Genomic DNA, 20,756 nt, shown 5'->3' on the forward strand with positions numbered 1-20,756 from the left:
CATTTGGGGATGTTAATAGTTCTGTCATACCAATAGTCCACATCAAAAGTCAATAATAAAGCAGTGGTTAGGTACATTAAATACTCACAAAAGATGCAGTACAACAGGTTTTTGAACTCTTACAAAAAAAAAAAAAAAAAAAAAGAAAAATTAAACTAGAAATACATTATGGACATGGTAGAAAAGATGGCTCAAGGAGTACTGCACTGCACACTTTTGTTTTCCTTTTAATTACATAGTTTTAATAACATAGTCTTTCTAGCTCCAAAATATATTTCACAGTGAAAAATCAAACAAAGCACTATTACACTGAATTGATATTTACACACACCCAGAAGCAAACCACCTTTTGGTTTCTTCCATCCTGAAACAAATAAAAATGTCAGACACAGTGAGTGGTGGCCATCCATGTCCAGTATCTTCAGCTTACATTCAATATAAAGATTTCTGAGACAGTAATTTGTGCGATGGCATCAGAATCTGTTTTAGTTTACTATATACACCTGAAATCTGATCTTTCCAGAAACACTGAGAAAGTCAGAATGACTAAGAAAAAACAAACAAACAAACCAAAAAAAAAAAAAAAACGCAAAAAAAAAAACACAATAACTTTGCAAGTGTGTCAGCACTTACAATAAAAAAATATAATAGAAGGGATTGCTTGTATAAAATAACATATATTAGATATGTGGAGATACATCGTTTCTTCTGGTAAATTCAGTGCTGGTGAAAGGTACTGTAGACTTCAATTTGTCCATTGAACAGTAAACACGTGGACTGAAAAAGTAGAAATTTCCCCTCCAATGCCCTTTAACTTGCCTTGCTCCAGAGCATTGGCTCTGGAGTGTAAGGGACAAGTCCATGTTTTCATGACTATTCAGTCCTTATCCTCTCTTGCTGAGAATGCCTAAAAAATAGTATTAATAATACTGTTCTGAGGCACAAATCCAGAACCAAAATGAAGTGGCTTTGTTCTAACAATTACAATGGTTATCTGTATTGATTCTAACATAGCTGAGGACCTGATCTCTAGGGGGCATGATTGGAGGATAGTTTTGATGTTGTGGACACTTGCCCACGAGGCACTGCAGAAAGATCCACCAATTCAAATTGCAAAGCACTGTAAGACAGCTAGGAAAACAACAGAATCTGAAAGTAATCTTAGAAAAAGCTTTGACCAAAAAAAAAAGATCTAAACACCTTCTTGCTCTGGACTGAAACATGGCATAAAATTTCCAACCAGAGGCAGTTAATCAACACTTTTTTTTTTTTTTTTTTTTCCCAAAGGTTCTAATTTATTAATGCTTGAAAACTGACTACCAGCTATTCATGCAAAATAAACTTTAGATTGTTTTAATAATACACTTACAGTATTGTCAATATAATACCTTGTGAAATCCCATACTACAGAAAATACAAAACTAAATGATATCTATTCATCTAATATTAATTTCATTAAAAAAAAAAAAAGTATAAGTATTCATATTAGATCTGACTTTCCTCATCTCCCTCTGTCTTTCTGGTTCGCAAATACTATGGTTCCTTGGAAAACTTTATAAAATAGCTTTTAGCATCATCTAATGAGATAGGAAATTCTAATCTATCAGTTAAAAATATTTCATTGATTTTTGCACAGAGTCTGGAAGAGGAGTATAAATTCTGCTCTCAGAACAGTAAACCAGTGCTGAAGACTTGCAAACAATGTCTGGGTCATATAACTCTCATTTAAGGTACTGTAGTATAATTTAACTGATATAAATCTTTTTTCTGGTCCTCCGTACAAGGGTAGATTTAACCTGACTGGGGCATAAGTGTCTCATATTAGAACGATCTTGTATGATATGAAGTCAGTCTTAACATTTCTCTCTGTTTAGAGTGATTTTTACATTCATTTACACTGCTACAACTGAGAGCAGAGTATGTCCCATAAAGCACTATGTAAGAGTTAAGTATTACAATTAATACTTCTTTCACAACTGACTCTTTTTTCCTTTTAAAAATAAGGAAGCTAGTGTTATTTTTAAAAATTTATACTTAAAATGACATTTTTTCCCCTAAACTAACAAAAACCAGTGAAATTAAAAGCTCAGCTGACACTAAAATTCTGAATTGTTCTTTTTTTTTTATTATTATATTTTTTATTTTTTACTTATGATCAAGTAAACTAACACCAAAGAACAAGCCTGAATTTTAAATTTCCTGGTTACTATTAGTTTCAGTTTGTAGCTTCACCTTTAGAATGTCATTTTCATTTTTTATTTTTATTTTTTTTTAATATATGCACACACATACACACACATATATATATAAATTTAGATATATATATGTATATCAGTTTCTAAATCCAAAATGAAGTGAAAGCTAGTTGGTCATCAGAGCCTTTATGTATAAAGACTTTTAAGAATTGACATCATTGACATTTGACTGAAGTAGATGTGTACCAGTCGTGGCTTTAAAACAAGGCAAAGTTGGAAAGAATGTTTTAGTTTCTTTCAAAAACGAAACAAAACAATATAAAAACCACAACACCAAAACCAAACCAAACCAAACCCAACCCAACCAACCAAACAAAACCAGTAAGTACATCAGTATTTAAATAAATGAATTATCCAAAGAGAGAGAAAAACACCAGGTGTGGGAAGTCATCCAAACTCTTTATCTTTTCTTTCTATAGCATCTTATTGTTCAGTTCGGTTTCTCACCAAATGCAGTTGACTTTTACTTTCCAAGACGATCATGCCAGATCTCTCTTGTGCCTCTTGCTCTGGGAAGGAAGAGTCATAATACACAGAAGTCAACCAGGTTGCAAAGGCACCACAGCACTACCCCAAAACATGCTGTGTTTGGGCACAAGTGCAGGAGATTCAAGGTTATGTGCAGGGAAACACCATCTTGGAACTCACTTTTGCTTTTAAGGTGGGAAGGAGGAGACAGTTATTTCTATTATTCAAAGAATCCAATCAATCAATCAATCAACTCCCAATCAATCAATGCCAAAAATATAGATATATCTTAATTACATGGCCCTTTTAGAAAATTCACAGCTTAGCTAGAACATAAAGCATTCCCAGAAGTGTCCCTGGGTATGGCAAAAGACAGCTGATTTCATCTCTCTTGCCTGGAGTCCCCCCACTGACTGATGATAGCTATGCATCTTCACATTGGCACAGAATTTTCTTTAAGTCCACTGGGTACATCTGACTAAATCCAACCATGAAGTTAATTTCCTGGAGTTCTTCCTGAACCTCCTAGTATGATCAACCCATGTTAGCTCCATCCTAAGACTCAAAAAAGAAACACTGGAAATTCACATGCCAGAAGACAGGGACAGGATAAGATACATTTGACTAGTATTAAAAAAAATAATTAAAAAAATCCAAAACAAAACAAAATGAAAACCAAATTAAAAAATTGCAGTGTTCATGTCCATTCACAGATTAGTATCAGTTTGGCAACCAAGGATCACAACTGCACAGCAATTACTTGTTACTTTTGACTGACAACAGATTACTTGCAGATGCTCTGAAATGTAAATCATTGAGCAGGTGGGCTTGGCTTTTAAATATTTTCCATCAATGGCCTTGAGTACAGTTGTGTATTTACAGTGATTTTTAAAAAGATATATATATACACTTCCATTGCTTTTTCACCTCTACAACCATCAAAGACATTTTGGAGGAAAGGAAATGAAAAAGGGAAGGAAAAATGAAGGGAAGGGAAGGAAAAGGAAAGAAAAAGGAAAAGAGGAAAAAAGGAGAAGGAAAAGGAAAAGGAAAAGGAAAAGGAAAAGGAAAAGGAAAAGGAAAAGGAAAAGGAAAAGGAAAAGGAAAAGGAAAAGGAAAGGAAAGGAAAGGAAAGGAAAGGAAAGGAAAGGAAAGGAAAGGAAAGGAAAGGAAAGGAAAGGAAAGGAAACCTATACCACCAGCAAAACTATGTTTATTTGTTTTCTTTTTAAAGGGGTGGTTTTTGGTTTGCTTATTTATTGTTTTGTTTTTCTTAGCTGCTCATGTCGCTAGATTCTCCGCATTTATGCTGGACATCCGAATCTGAGAGCTGCTCTTGCTCAGAATGGAGAGTTGTGTCCCCCCGTTCACTCCGCTGCTCGCTAGAGAAGGATGACGATGTTTGAAATCCACAGCAAAATACCGGTTGACTTTCCAGCTCCTCCATTTTCTCTTTATTTCTGATTGCACCTTTAGGGAGAAACTTCAAAAGGTCATTTTTTATGTACTTAGCCGCTCGAGGACATGCTGACAAATTATCAAGCTTAGAAGAAAATAAAAAAGAAAAAAAAATGACAGAACAATTTTAATGACAATAAAAACCCCTTACTTTATCTGAGATGACTTCTGTGTGTATGAAGAATGCCAGGCATGCAGTGGGAACAACAGCCTGGACTCAGTGTCTCTGACTACAGATAACTTAGGATCAGCCCAGAGAAAACTTCGCTTTCTGCTTTCAGCTCACCTCTCAGTAGACAACATTTCTTGCATCCATGTACATCTAAGAACCCTTCCTTTCCTATGACCTTTTATCATGGGCAGAGTAAATCACCCATAGCAAAGCAATCCCTGCTCAGAAGTCTAATTAGAAAATGAACAATGATGAAGTTTTCCCTGTTATCACCTCTACAGTTGTCATGCTTAAAAATACTGTATAATGAAATTGGCCAATATAAACTAGTGTAGCCCCACTGAATGAAACCAAGATAGAGTGTTTGGGGGATGATTCATTAAGTCATCTTCTTTATTATTTATTTATTTATTTGGATAGTCAGAAGTTAGAAGTTTAAGTGAATCACAGAATCACGGAATTGTCTAGGTTGGAAGAGACCTCAAGATCATCAAGTCCAACCTCTGACCTAATACTAACAAGTCCTCCACTAAACCATATCACTAAGTTCAACATCTAAACGTCTTTTAAAGACCTCCAGGGATCGTGACTTCACCTTTTCCCTGGGTATCCCATTCCAATGCCTAACAACCCTTTTGGTAAAGAAGTTCTTCCTAATATTCAACCTAAAACTCCCCTGGTGCAACTTCAGCCCATTCCCCCTTTTCCTGTCACCAGGCACATGGGAGAATAGACCAACCCCCACCTCATGGGGGTGAGTGAGGAATTAGTGAGGAACTAGTCTTTTCATAGTCAGGTTAACAGACATCTGTGGAAGATAATTCATTTAACCTGTGCTAAATACACACTGTTGAGTAAGACACAACCTTCTAAGTTTGTTTGTTTGTTTGTTTGTTTATTTTCCCCTCTAGATTACAAAGACAGTCCACAGTTACCCCAGTAAGTTGTTGAATATTTCAACACTTAAGCACACTTGAATGTCATTCTACAACTTTAATCTTTCCTAGGCCTTAAATATCGAGTAGAACTGTGTTGAAGATGAGTGGTCTTACTTTACTACTGAAAGCCGTAAAAAACTATATTAAAACTGCATTATCCTGTAATACAGGTAACTGCAGAGAATGAGTCAGATTAGCTAAGGTCTGAGTCTCTCCTTCAAGGTGCTTCTCTCTCTGTTGACTTCAGAAGGACTCCTGGGAAACAAGTCACTTAACAACATAACTACCTCTGTTAGGGAACATTAATCTGAGCCATCATTTGTGGCAAGGCCAATGTTTTGTTTTGATAAAAACATCACACATCCTCCTTCTTTTGTTGAGATATTGTGAAATTCAGACTGAGGTATTAGGAAATATGTAGATGGAGAAATATGTTATAGGGAAAAATTAGAATAACAGTTATTCCTACAAAGAAATGGAATGGGAATGGAAATTGAGGGTGAGGGTGAGGGAGGATAAATATTAAAGGTCTTACCTCCCCATTCAAGAAACAATAGAGAACAGCAACAACAAAACCCTAGGTAAACATGAGAGAAAAAAAATCTTTCAGGAAATGCTGGAAAATGGAGTTTAATAAACAAACAAAACCCAAAATATTTGTACACAAAGCATATACATAAATGAATAAACACATGGTCTGAGAACTGTGCGTGCATAGTCATTATAAGAGATTTCTTTTTAACAAAAGCAGAATTCACTGTATAATCACCTGGAAAGATCCCAGTCCCAATTCAAACACTAGTCTCTCCCGCTTACTGACATTTTCAGGAGAAAAAGCAAACACCGTGTAGTGAATTCCAAACAAGGGGATAAGCAGTAGCGTAGAACGAGCCAGTCTCCTGTTGTAATAGAGTGAAAGAACTTTAATGCAGCCTTGTAATAAACAACTTGTGCTTTAATTAAAGAAGAAAACACAGAATCTATTTTGTTGCTTCCCTTTCAGGAAATACATACACTTCATAATTAAACAAACGAATATACAACATCCCCATTTGTTCCCTAACAGTAATTTTAAACTGTAGTTTGCTTCCGTTTCTTCATACTGGTACAATTATAACACATTAGTAATACATTATACCCTGTATTGTTATTTCGATTTATATTATTATAAATAATTTTTTTTTCCTACACTGCTAAACATGAGAAACATGGGAAATCTTGGCATGGGATTCAAACTGCTACCATAAAACAATTATAAACCTCTCACATAATTGCTTAATTCCAGTGGAGGGTTTGTTCTGAGGAAAAAGTGTTACTGATTTTCTTAAATAAGTTGAGGAAATAGATGGAGGACAAGGAAATCTATAAAACCATAAAGACCTTTGGAAGAGCTCCATGCTGTTTTTAAATTCAAACTTTTGGCCTCCTTATATTTATGCAGGATATTGCAGACTAGTTTGAATTGGCTTATTACATGCTCTATAATATCCTTAAAATTATGTTGTTTTCTTACTGAAAATGAAGACTTATTTAATATCTCCAAGAACTCTTTGAACATATCCTGTTCAAATGGGACATCAGTGCATTGCTAATGTCCCTCTGTCATACTTTGTGCACTAGCGGTGATAAACACATCACAGACTTTGCCTTGAGATGATACTAAATGCATATGATTCATTAGTCAGATGCAGACTAAATCTCAAGTCTTCGTGAAAGACCCCACAAATCACAGAGCATAGTTCATGCAAAATATCAAGTTAGACATTGGCCAAAAGTATTTTAACTAGAGAAAGAAGAAAACCTTGAAATGAGATAAAGAGAGTGCAAAGTCTTCATTTTTGGTGACCTCTAAAATAAGTAAGTTATACAGGAGTGACTCAGTACAGTGGATTAAGAAGTTTCAAGGTCTCTTCTAGTCCTTTTTCTCTATTAGTATGAAATTAGATTGATAAAAAGGAATGAAAATATTGCAGAAAATATTATAGAATAATGCTTTCCATAAAATCTCCATAAAAAAATAAAGTTTGTAATGAATTTAATAGTATCTTCAACTACCAATAGGATACAAAGAAATCAAATGAAGATTGTAAACAGGAGAAATAAGTATGATTTCTAAAGTTCTGCTATGCTTTTTATTCGGGTTTAATGTCAATAACAATCAAATGATAAATGCTATTTTGATTCAAATATTACTGTGAATTAGTATGGTGTATTTCACAGCAGTCATAGGGGATTACTTTTGGGAAAGATGCAGAATTTTCTCTATAGCCAGTTTTCTGGCATTAGTAATTTAATTAATCATTAAATTAGTTTATAAGATCTTGAAATATAATGTCATCATCAACTTATTTGAGATGTTGTCTTCAGTAGTGTCATAGGAGTCATGAAGAAAATATATGAAATGTAAGAAGCTGAAATTTCATCCTGAAATTTCATCCTGAAATTTCTATATGATTAAGATCAACAGAGAGGAAAATAAGATTTTAATAGGAAGAAAAACTTAAGCTATTACTAATGGCTGTGCAGATGATGATGAACTGTGTTTTTCTGAAAATATTAGGAAGAAAGACAAAGCAGCAGCTGTGAGACTGATGTGTATATGTGCAATGGTGAAATGAAGGTGTTAAAGATAAGAATATAGTGAAATTCTCAGCAGTGCAACATGAAGGATGCCATCCAAGACAAGGCCATCCTCTTTTCTTCCCACGTTTTTTCAGACAAAGGAACATGGGGGACAGATCCAAGTGTTTTGAGGACAATAATCTGTTCATGAGTTTTAAACAGACTGGAAGAGGCATATTCTCCAAAGGTATAGAAAAAAACTTGATAATTTTCCAATGGGTAAAGGAATATTTCAAGCTTACTTACCAAAAAAAAAAAAAAAAGAAAAGAAAAAGAAAAAAAGAAAAAAAAGTGTAAAACAATAATAATAATAAATAAAAAAAAAAAAGTTTGTGTGCAAATATATATATATATATGTATATATATATATATTTGAGGCCGGCATTCTATTTTCCATCTGTCACCTTCCTTAAAAACAGCTTAAGAATCAGATTCCAATAGTATGGAATGAACATTTCCATGGAATATCAACTTTCCATAAAGTTAGTCCAAAAAGACAAAGGTAATTGTGTCTCTTATTTTTCCTCATTCCTGAGTGTGTTTCCTTAACCAAGTGAAATTATAGAAAGATATCCTTATAATAAATGTAACAAAAAGTAGAAAGGTCATCTAACTTTGACCTGTCTCTGGAGCAACCATGTCTATTTTGCCATTGCACATCCACACTTATTCAGGTGATTCCCGAAATGTCTGTGCATATTACATGGGACAAAACCAGGCTTGAAATGGAAATGAAAATACACATCATATTGCATTGTTGAATAGAATTCTAAGAAAATTCTACTAAGTGTTCCAGTGTGATCATATTCTGCATTTTAAAACATGATTCTATGAGACAAATTTATGCTATTATCTAAACAAATGCAGTAACTACTGCTCAAATGAAATAGAGAGAGAGAAAGAGAGATGTTACAGGCAACAAGCACCAATGAGGTCTAAATGGTCTAAATAGGTTCTTCCAGCTTCTTTGAATGTGACAATAAAGATATATCTCTAGATTCACAATCTGCAGATATAACTGTAAGAAAATCTGCTCTGGATATGTGAGGATGTTATTTTCAATAACTGAAGGCAGGCATTAAAAAACATGGGTCTTCTACACCAGGTGACATGAAGCTCAAGAAGTGATTGAGGAAATTTGTGGTTGTTACTTTTTTTTCTGTCTTTGAGATAGAGGTGAAAGCTGTAGCTTAGAGCTTTCACTCCCATTAGTTCCAGATATTCCCACTGAAATAGTGTCTTGAACCTTTTCTCCTGGGACTATAGCTGCTCCTATTGGACTAAGTGCAGAGTAGTGTAGCTTGAAAAGAAAAAAAAAGTGTATTTACATAAGATTTGACAGATGTTATAGCACTGTGCTATTAAGGTAAAAATAAAATACACAATAACTTGTATTCTGGCAAACAGTTTGTTGCCTTGTGCTTAGAGAATCTTATCATTCAACTTTTTGGAGACTATCACAGACTTTCAAATGATGCAAAAGACCTTCAAAACCACAGGCTTTGAGGAAAATTGTTGTTATATTTTCCCTTTATTGTCAATAAAGAGTAACAGGCACTTATGTATGAAGATGAATTGTCTCTTCCCAAGTCCTTTAAATGTCATCTCCATGTTTCTCTATTGACTGTAAAGGAGGTTTAGACTAGGTTTGTGACATAAATTGCGATAAAAGACTTGTAAAGTTTAGATCAGAGGAATTCCGTCTCTTTGGTCCTAACTCAGTGATGAATATGTGCAAAAAGTTTTAATGACAATATTTCAAATAGAAAGATAAACAGTAAACCATGAAGATAAAGGATGTTACCATCAGTGATATGCTTAGTAGATCTCCTGTTTAATAAGCCAGAGAATCTATTTTATCTAAAGGATGCTAACATGTTAACCTGACTTTCGTGAATGTCTGTATTCTCCCTGACAGGTACATATCTTATCCAGAAGCTTAAATAGGTCTGTAGGACTTTGGAAGACTTGAGGCAAGACCTAGACACAATAACTGATGATGTCTTTATTTTCCCATGTATAAATCATGTTTTCAGCATGATTTATATCTGCTTGAAACTTGCTTGAAAAGCAGTGGAGGCTTACTGAGATTTCCATTTCTGGCACAAAAAGTACAGTTTAAATTTTTTTTTGGGGGGGAAGTGTATAATTTTTCTGGCCTCCTGTTTAGGCTGAACTCTCCCTGCCATTGACTATGTAGAGAATTCCACCTTTGGCAGCTGTCAGTCCTCTGTCTTTGTGAAGTACTGCACTTAACATGAAGTTTGTTTCCCTGCGAAGGCTCAACACAAAATCTATATTTTTGTTAAGGTTAAGAGGAGAACCTTGTATTTAAAGTATCTCCTCCTAAATGTGCATCCCAGTTTTGCCACTACTTTTTTTAGACTTCAGACTTCTTTCCACGCAGAAAATGGACCTGCTGCCTGCCTCTCTGCTAGTCTCTATTCTTTCCACGTGTTTTTGCATGACATATGTCTGTTGACTGAATCTTTTGAGCATTGTCAGAGCTCTGTTTTTTAAATACCTTGAGGAGATGTAGAATCACAATCAGGGGAAGCTTATATTCACGCTTAAAATGGGTTTTGTTAGTAAGAAGACATATCAAATTACAGAACTGTAAGTTACTAAAAATTTGTTTTCCTTAATGATTTCAGCAAATACTATTCTTCAGCAAAATGCTGTACTTGTGGATCAGTGGAGCCGGAGATCCCTGGGAGTGTTGATTTGCACTCATAAGCCTGATATAAAATTCAGGGGAATGTTCACCAGAAAGTATAGAGTATAAGATTTCTGAAAGGTACACATCTCATCTAAACGAATCCTGTGGGCTTCTTGCACAAGTAACAGAGAGTGAGATGCACTATGAGAACATTATTAGTTCTTGTCTCTAAACAAAAAGACACATTTTTCCTCATTCCTTCATGTATACTGACAAACCTCACTCAGTTCATCAGACTTGTACACCAACTGAATGTCTGATTCACTCAAGCCTGCCCTACTCTACCCCTACTGTTACAGCAAACTTTCAGGTGAAACATTTCCTCTCAGAATGACCAGAGAACACCACTTTGCTGTATAATAAAGACTATCTATTAATAGTTTCTATAGAGACACTATCCAAAATCATAAATAGCATCAGTGATAATTACAAATTAAAAAAAAAAAAAAAAAGCTTTTAAATCTTTGATCAAGGTGCATCAGCAAAAGCACAGAACAACAAAAAATTCTACATGCAACAATAACTAAATGAATGCTTGCTCTTCAGTTACTACCCATCTGCTTATATTCAATCATTTATTTGCAACATGCTTCATACAAACACAGTAATGTTACAGGATTGCGTACACTTACAGGGTAATGGTTGATAGTTCTGACATCTTGCAAGAGTGCTGGTTAGCCCTCTTAGGCTTACAGTAGCATTTCTGAACGCAGCTGCTAAATATGACAAGATTAGCATTTTTTTCAGCATATTGTGAACAGGCCAAGGTAGGTCACTTTCAACACATTTCATGAGACACATCACAAAGATGGAAAGCGGACATGACAGAATGAAGTTACAACACAAAACAGCTGCTTGACTGAAGCAAAAATAAAGAAATAAAATAAAAATAAAATGCATTGGGTGTCACTGGCAACTGGGATGTGTCGATTCACAGACAAACCAAAGATCAAACAACCTGGAGGCAGGTGGGCAGTTTTACGCATCCAAAATACACATGACTTTTGCAGTCTGGTAGTGTACAGAGGGTAACAGAACAATATATTAAATGAAAGCTGACTGCACGCTTGTGGAGAACAATCAAATAATAACATAAACTTGTAGGATGGAAATTAATCTATGGTGAAGTTGGAGCAGATTTCTTCATTTTCATGTATAAATACCCAAGGTGGTGTGAATCCCTTCTTTCTAGTGAAGATTACTACTAAGGACACCAAAGCACTTCTTTGACCAGATACATATTATTTTTTGTCCAGCACACTAAGAAAGGTGGGGTTGTATAAGCAGCAGGCTCATTATGATAGACCAGAACTGTGATCCCTACATGCTGTACTCTAAAAGAAACTATAGAGAATGGGAAGTGTACATTTAAAATTAACCACAGAGAGGCTAATTTGAATCAGTTGTTAAAAATAGTAATCTTGAAACAACATGGGAAAGCATGTTGAAGGATCTGAGGGATAGATATGTTGTATCTGCTATGTCAGACTTTAAAAATTAAACCATGAGAATTAACAATAGGAATCTGTTGTTGAGGTATATGTGGGGATTTCTGTTTGATATTTTGTTTTGTTTTCAACACATGGTTATTTTGGTGGAATTCACCTCAGTGAAGCTTGGATATTTACAGTAATAATTGGATATTTACAGTCTAACTAAACCGGACATGAATTGGCCCATTGGGAATCATCAGAGGGATGGTCATGTGAGAAGTACATACTTGTTGGTCAAATTATATCTATTTTAGATGTCTACTTTAGGATGGGTTGAATAGAAAACTCCAATAAGTGTCCTGATTAAATCTTTGTTGACTCTAAAGGATACTCTGGTTTTATTTTTATTAATTTTTTTTTTTTTTTTTTTTAGCAATTTCCTAGAAAGTGAATCAAAAGCTGCTTCTGTTTCTCTGCTAATATGAATGGTCTATGATTTCTGTTCATCTAGTTATAGATGGAAGAAACACTTCATAGCTTTAACAGTATAATAAAGTAAGTTGAAAACAGGTTAAATCTTTCCCTACTGGTAACACTTTTAAGCCAATCCCATTTAATGGGACTCTTTTTTTTTTTTTTTTTTTTTTTTTTCCCCTGTAGGATAATCAAAAACCTACATTTCTATTAGTGACTATAGAGACTATAGCTTAAGAGCTGGAAAAATTACAGTGTAGTGGAATGCAAACATCCAGCAGATAGAAAAATCAATCATGTTTCAACTTGCAAAAAGAAAAGAAAAGAAAACAAAACAAAACTCTTTTCTTGTATGAAGTTGAAGGAAATATGAAAATGACTGTTCCTTTTACAGAATCATTTATTGAATAAAATTTTGCACTACCTCTGTCTTTTACAGAAGTGAGTTGTGCTTTACTCAATATTTAAAACTGATTAAAAACATGGATGAAAGTTTTAAAAAAGTTCAGAGAAAGTTCCTTTTTACAATGGCTGAGACTTTCAAAAGTGACTGGATTTTGAGTGTCTCATTCTTGGATAACCTGAGTTGAAACAGCAGAAAATTATCAGAACAACTTTTACCACAACAGGGCTGCCCAGCTTGTGCTGAAAAATGGTGTTTATGAATCCATTTTAAGGTACATAATCTGAAAATGAACTAAAAATCAAATAATCTAAAAATCAATAATCGCTTTTAAAAATCTTAGTTATGGGGTGTAGTGGCAGATTGTTTTCTTCACTGACATGCTTGAAGCTGCACAGGTAATCTGGAAAAAAAATGTCACTGATTATAACTCTTTCCTTTACTGATTATGTCCTGTTTTATTTGGCAAGGATTGACTTTCATTATAGTGAGTAGAACTAATATGACAGCATTTGTTTTTCTGATATAATTATCAAAAAGGTAAGACTTGATTCTAAAAAAAAAAGATATCTAAGAAATAACTGCTATTCTACTGCCAATGAGGGTAAGATCATACCTTAGAATGGAAAACTTCTTTAGCATTTCTTAAGAAAATGTTGATATTTTAGCATGCTTTTAACATTTTTCTGTCATCATATCTAATTTACCTAATCATCTCCCTGATGTTAGATATTTTAAAGTCACTTAAAATCTTCAGAATATAGAACTGACAAGAGTTTTCTTTCCTTTTCAGTTTGCTATTATTAATTTATTTATTAATTTATTTTTAAGCAAAGTTGAAACATCAATAGAAAGAAATGGAGAAAGAGAAAAGACAGAAGAGGCAAGAATCAGAAAGAAATGAAAAGGAGGAAAAATAACTAAATAAGAGAAAAATAATATAAATGAGATTATGGATATCAAAACATTACATGAATTAGGGCAGAAGCCTCAGATTTCTGTAGGCACAAACAAAATGGAACTGGTCACGTTTAACTATATGCATCTAAGAAGAATTTAAACTGAACTACCATCTTTAACTTACTCAATCATGGAAAGAAACAGGCACTTCCAGAGGTTGGTCTAACCTATGCAACAGAGGCATCTAAGACATACGGGATGCATTGTCTTATGGAGAGGTGCCCTGGTCTCTCGATTTGACCATAGACAACAACTAGACTGCTTAGATTAAATACGAGACTTTAGACAGCTAAAGGCAAACAAGCTGAGTCTCACCGCATGTGTCCTGTGCATGGACTGCAGCTGCATCTGGAAGGAAGAGGGAGGGTGCTAGGGTGGAAGGGGAAAGAAAAAGTTAAACATTCCCAGGATGAAATGAGTGATGTATGATGTGGCTGAAGACCATCTTGTCAGACTGAACACCTTACGTCTAGCAAGTTAATGCAAATGAGAGAGTTCACAAATTTGAGGCAAAAGTAGTTACAATTCAGTCCTAAGGACTTTGTAGGTTTTGCAGAGATGCTTAGGAGAAGTAAAATGAGTACTTTTTTTTTTTTTTTTTTTTTTCAGGGGAGTGACATTATGCATTTTTACCAAGCCCTTGTACATACATAATGAAAAATCAGGGCTCTGGGTTTTGGTCATTAATAGTACACAGGGAAAGGAAAAGTTTGTGGGTTGTCTCTGAATATGCTGAAGGTAGAGCCTCTGGGAAAACATAATGAAGGTAGAATTTGATTAACAGAATTTAATACTGTGCCTCATTAAGAACCTTTGTGCACCCTGCTCAAATAATTTTATGTAACCTTACTCCAAATAGGATTGGCAACCTAGTCACTGGAAAAGAAAAATAAAACAAAATATGTAGCAGTAGGGAAGAAATGTAGAAACAAACTAGTGAAATAACTGCTGAAAATACAGTAAAAAGTTAACCAAAGTGAAAGTTGAAAGATTGTATGGGAGAGAGAGCGGAAAAACTGAAAAATGCAGCTGTACCATCTAATATTTATATCCGATATTGCTACAGGCTGTGGGAAATCCTTTCCTTGCTACTCAGTAGCTAAGGATTTCTTGCACCTTGACTTGTTTACTGGTCAAAACACAAGCTAGCTTTACAGAAATCCTTTATTTACAGATCAAATGTGAGCAAAAAGCAAGGATTGTACAATCCTACCCCGCTGCAGTGAATGTGGGCACTATCCACTGCATGCAAGTAGACTCATTCACTTCTCTCATTCAGACAGAATAAAAAGCATGGATGCTACTCAGCAAAGTGGTTATTTAGTTTCATCTCATGTAACTTTCGCAGTTTATAATATAGATATCTGCCTCTAACCCTGTCATCCCATACTCACTTTGCAGTCAGTGGTGAGAAACAGATATTATATGAGATCTGTCTGCCCTCTTTTAACATCTTGTTTATAATGAAATAAGAGGTTACCAAGGATCTTATTCAATGAAACGGGTAGATCTCTACTGACTACAAGAGACCAATATGATTAGCCTATTAAATCAGTTGGATCCTATACTGTCTTTCTAAATGTACAACCATTGTTGTGCTCTCAGTAAAAAGCTATTGCTGTTTCTCTATTCTGCAATTGAAAACAAGTCCAAAAGTCCTAGTCTAGTCATGTTTTAGTCTAGTTATAAAGTTATAGTTATAAAGTTCTACTTTATACTCCTGAAACCACCAAACTAAAAAACTTTCTTCTGATATCTCTAAGGGGTCTGAGGTATTCTAGGTTCATCTTCTGACAAATGGGAATAAATTGAAAACAAGTTTGGATAAATGAGGCAAAGTGTTACATCACGTTTTCAGTCTTTGTTCAAACACATTGGTTCAATTGACATCCTTGGGTGGTAGATTTTTATTTATTCCATCTGTTTAACATGTACGAGGTTATTTTTTATTTTTATTTATTTATTTTTCTGTTCTGAGTAGGAGCATATTGCACGGTTCAGGTTATTTTTATTTATTTAGTTAGTTTTTTCCCCAGTGATTTGTAGAAGCACAGAAGATTTTCACTTTTTGTGTCTATGAATCTAAGAAAGGCAATGAACTTCAGACTTGTTTATGCAGGAATTCTCACAAGAGTGTCTTATGTATTTCAAAGCTTCCACTTAAAAAAAAGCACATGGAGAAAAATTTCTCCATGAGTGTACATTTTATTTCCACCAAAGACAGATCTAATCACTGAAACTGAAAGCTAGCATGGCAAGTAAAATAAATAAATAAATAAATAAAACTGACACGGAAATTACATGTCTGTGAGGAAACCTGTACTTCTTCTACAGAGAATGAGACCAGATTAGTGTTTGCATACTATAGATGCAGTTAAAAATAGATGTTTAACAAAAACTAATTAGAACTGAAACTTCTTGGCCAAAATATATATATATATTTTATATATATAAATATATATATATATTTGTTTTTCCAGTACTGAACCTTGAAGATGAAACAGTGAAACAGAGTGGATAAAGAGAGACAAAAGTCAACTCTAGCTTCTTCATTCTTGACTTTGCTAACATCTATAGGGTGGTCGTGCAAGGATAGAGAAAACAATTGTTTATACTCAAAGGTCAAAAAGTAAAGAGGTAAAGTTTAAAGTTTAGCTGTGTTCTAGAGAAGAAAACAAGTAGTATTTCCATCAAAAAATAGACTTGAATTAAATGTAACCTCAAAATTATATGTCCTCATCCTTCTATATTAACTCTGAGATTCTACTTCCACATGATAGGTTATTCTCACTGACTCTAGAATATAACTTAATGTCATGCACAATGGACTAATTCTGATGGAGGTGCATTAACATAACTTCAGGGAAGGAGACAATAGTGTGTTTAGTGAGAAAAATGTACCACATCAAACAAGATTCTTAAATGATTTTGAATTTAGGTTTACTGCTTGAAACAGTGACTATGTATGCCCAAATCCAACCATTAAACATCAGAGAATATGATTAGTTTATGCCTCATAATCTTTAAAACATATAAACAAGTAAAATCTGCAGTGTGTTTATTGTCTCAGTCAGGCAGAAGAAGTGGACATTCAAGCGTTATAGACAGGTCTTAGTCTGGTCAGCCAACAAAGCTCAGCATTGGTGTAGCTACATTGGGTTTACATAATTTGGAGCTCTAAAGCTTCAGTTATGTTGCTGTGCTTCACCTGCCTTACATATTTCAGAATATCCCTGTGGGGAAGGATCCAAGTTTCAACCCATCTCCTTAACCCTCCTTAGTGAAGAAAAGAGAATGATGTTTTTGTTGAAAAGGCTTGGGCTTTCAGGCATTTAATCATCTGAACAACACCAGTGATTTCAACTGGAGTAAGACAAATTACAGTTCAGAAACTCTCTCTGTAATGATACTAATGCACAGGAGCTGGAGTTCTAAAACTATGATGTAAGCCATGTGTACAACCTTAGACTGGCCGAATTGTGAGGTAAAATACATTTGCTTAAACCACCTTCATTAAGACTGAATTCAATATTAAGCCATTGCAACTTGGTGGCCTTTAAGTGAGTTTTCATATTATCCAAGGCGAGAAAAATTTCTTCTGGGGAATTAACCAGTTACCACCACATGGCTACCGTTATGCACAATATTAGTTAAAAAAAGCCTCATGAGCATTTCACCATTCCAGATTAAAAAATAAAAATAGAAAATCTTATGCTTTCAATGCCTTCTTCCTTGTCTCTTCCATACCTCAGGATCTAAGGACTATCTACTTGCTTGGAGAATCTCCTCTAAGGAAGGATGTCTAATTCTTCAGACATAAAACCAAAATCACTGAATGTGAAGCATGTTAGTTGCTGAAGTGAGACACGAGAAATCAATGGTAAGGAGAAGCAGAGACACTGAGGGAAAATTAAACTCCTTTTGTTCTTACATGGTAGAGGCAAAAATGTGAATGGCAGCAAAAAGTGAATGGAAAACCATGGATGCTGGTGTTCATCGAGCTTTGACATAAATTGAAAGCACGTTCAAGATCAGAGATGTCAGAATTATTCCCCATTCTCTGCAGTCTTTTAACAACTGCTGCATGACCAGTTGCTTCAACTTTGTTTTTACTTTTACACTAAGTAAATTCCAAGAAATAACACTGCAAACTCACTTGGGACAAATAAAATTCCAAGTTTTTCCTTTTTAGTGTAATAATGCCTTAAAGCAACTAAAATAGTTATTAGCAGTGCAGGAGGGAGAGTGAAAACATCTAGAATGATCTGATTTGGATGCTCCCATTTCAGCTTCCAATTTGAGGTTTCTAAAAAATGATCTGAATTTCCAAAATTATCAACATTATCTTCTCTACTAAACAAACTAAAGGATATAATAGTGCTCTCAAATTTATGGGTAATTCATGAAGACACATTGCCTTTGGCACTGGACATTCTTCCACTGATTTCAGTGACCACTAACATTTATCAATGTAGATAAAAATTAGGTTATTCATTTTAGTGAGGTGCAGTGACTTTAGAAACACATTTATAGAAACACATTCTTCAGGAAGCCTACCTTATTTTTGCTAATTAGTGAACTTGAATGTGTGGCAAAAGTGGTATTACAGAGGGTTTAGTTACTATAATTGATTTCCTATTAAAGGAAGAAGTTTTATATTGTGCACATTGTTAAAGTATTTGTAGTTTTTAAAAAGCAGTGCTGGAACTACTTTACATAGAGCATTTCAAACCACACTTGTGTAGTTAAAGACCTATGTTTACATATGTACTCATGGACCCTACACACATAAATAATACTGACTTGAGCCTTCAGTTGTTATGAGTGCTGTTTCCTAGTTTCATACCATCTATGACAGTCAAGCCACAAGATTTTAGGTAGAGGGTATGAAAGGTCTCAAAAAGAAGAAAAAAAAAAAAAAAAAAAAAAGAACCAACTGTACAAATGTTTGCTACTAATATATATTTTTTTTCAATATGAATTCAGAATACATTTTTTTTTTTTTCCACTTAAATAATCTTGGCAACAGCGCTTAGTGTTAATTCAGCCTTTGATGGAACTGTTGAGAGAACATCAAGCTTTATACTACCGTTTCTTCTTAAAAATAAAGAAGAAACATTTCTATCAAGAGAACCACACTCTTGAATTTAACACAATATTGTCCTCACCCTCACTGATCGGAACATCTCTCCTTAATCTTTCTAAAGAAGTGGCCTCTCTTTTAATGCAAACACACTCTTTTCTAGTTCGTGTCTTGCTCTTGTAACAGGTAAGGTAAAAAAGTCTGTTTGCACATTTAGGACAGTCTGTGGACAGAGAATTTCAATCTCTGAGACAGCCACAGAGTGTGATAGAATCATTTGGGAATTCTGAGACATTGTTAGAGAACTGTTAAGCAAGAAACTTACTTGAGTTAAACAGATTTCAAAATAGCTAATTCATGAACCACAGAAATCAGGGGTGTATCATTTCCTCTGTCTGTATAATCACTGAAACAATAAACTTACCCTTGAAAATACCTTACAGCAATGTGCACAAATAGTGTTTAAAGAGAGAGTCTTCATATTTTTCATTATTATTTCAAAATAAAATGGTCATCAACTTCCAGTATACAGGTATCACCTATGCAGGCCAAGACACAATGGACTTCCACTCTAACCACCTCCTAAGAACTTGAAATTGCAGAAGCAGAGCACTTTTAAACATTGTATTAATCACAGAGGTTCTTGCAACCACAATAAACAAGTTTTGTTATCAATGATTTCAAAATCAGAGCCTGTTAAACCTCCAGAAAATGTTTGCAAATCATTGGAAGTGGATGGAATTCCTTTCAGAAATAGTAATTTGCTCTTATAGTAGCAGTAATTTCCTCAGGCAAGTGCTCCATGGAATAACAAAACCTCTATCAAGGTGGACATACTTAGGCCTGATCCCATCATCACTGTAAGAATGGAAAAGATGCACAGTGAATGAAAGGACAGCCTTGTGAATGAAAGGAAGCCAGATTTGAAAACAGAAGACCAAGTTCAAGCTCCTCTACCTGCCACAGGCATCTGGGGGGATTTTAAGTAGTCCTCAGACTTTTGCATCAGACTCAGCTGTTCAACAGAAATAACACCTCACAGAAGCATTATAAACACACTATATATGCTTTGCTGATTGGCTTTATACTTCTTGAGAGCAGAGAAAATCTGTAGATAAATAATCAAAGCAGAATAGGATCTTCAATTATTTTATCTGAAAATAAATTAATCCCTGTGCAATTATATTCTTATTAATTATGGTACATAGCCTATATGATCTTATATTCCTAAGGAGTGTACTCATTTTTTTTCCACATCCCTACCTGAAAAGATTTTGCAGAAATTAACACTCCTATCCACCCCCAACCCCCAACAACTAATAAATGAAACCAAAGGCAACTCCTCAAAACAAAACAAAAAAACAACCCCCCAGATAATTGTTTTTCTTGGAAAATGTCAATGGAAAGTATAGTAGTTGTGAATGCAAACATTTTCTCTAGAATATTAAATAAATTAGTAGAGAGTTAGTCTTAAGAATCACAGTAGTAAACATCTGCTTTCCTGGTATTTCTTAGGAATGAGAACTAGGTCCTTGGTGATCATGCACTGACACCAAATTATCTTTTTCTATGTTTTCCATTTTATTTTCTTATGACAGAAATTGGTTAGCAGAGGGACATGAGTTCCCTTCTTTGTTGGGTTAGTGGGCATTCCAGCACTCAACTGACAGAACCTGGCATTAGGAAATTAAAGTGCCATGCTAAAAAATACACCGTTCATCTACTGTCTGTCATTTTCCTGTCAGAAATTAGACTTCTTGCCATGAAGACC

At 34.5% G+C, this 20,756-nt stretch overlaps 1 protein-coding gene across 3 annotated transcripts in view; it reads right to left on the reverse strand.

Moving 5' to 3' along the window:
- Positions 1–3,996: 3,996 nt before the first annotated feature.
- The window catches only part of ADCYAP1R1 (ADCYAP receptor type I), a gene marked incomplete at both ends in the record, with an annotated part of 104,378 nt that continues 87,618 nt past the window's right edge, over positions 3,997–20,756 (reverse strand). The window contains 4 exons of one of the 3 annotated variants that reach the window (XM_084282318.1): positions 4,005–4,193; positions 5,827–5,868; positions 6,061–6,190; positions 11,265–11,348. In XM_084282318.1, coding sequence (XP_084138444.1) covers positions 4,005–4,193; positions 5,827–5,868; positions 6,061–6,190; positions 11,265–11,348 — 445 coding nt within the window. Of the gene's footprint in view, positions 4,207–5,826; positions 5,869–6,060; positions 6,191–11,264; positions 11,349–20,756 lie in introns of all 3 variants that reach the window. The other 2 variants (XM_084282319.1, XM_084282320.1) reach the window with 2 other exon arrangements.

This window comes from Netta rufina, assembly GCF_964035555.1.
Source record: "Netta rufina genome assembly, chromosome: 2".
NCBI classification, from domain to species: domain Eukaryota; kingdom Metazoa; phylum Chordata; class Aves; order Anseriformes; family Anatidae; genus Netta; species Netta rufina.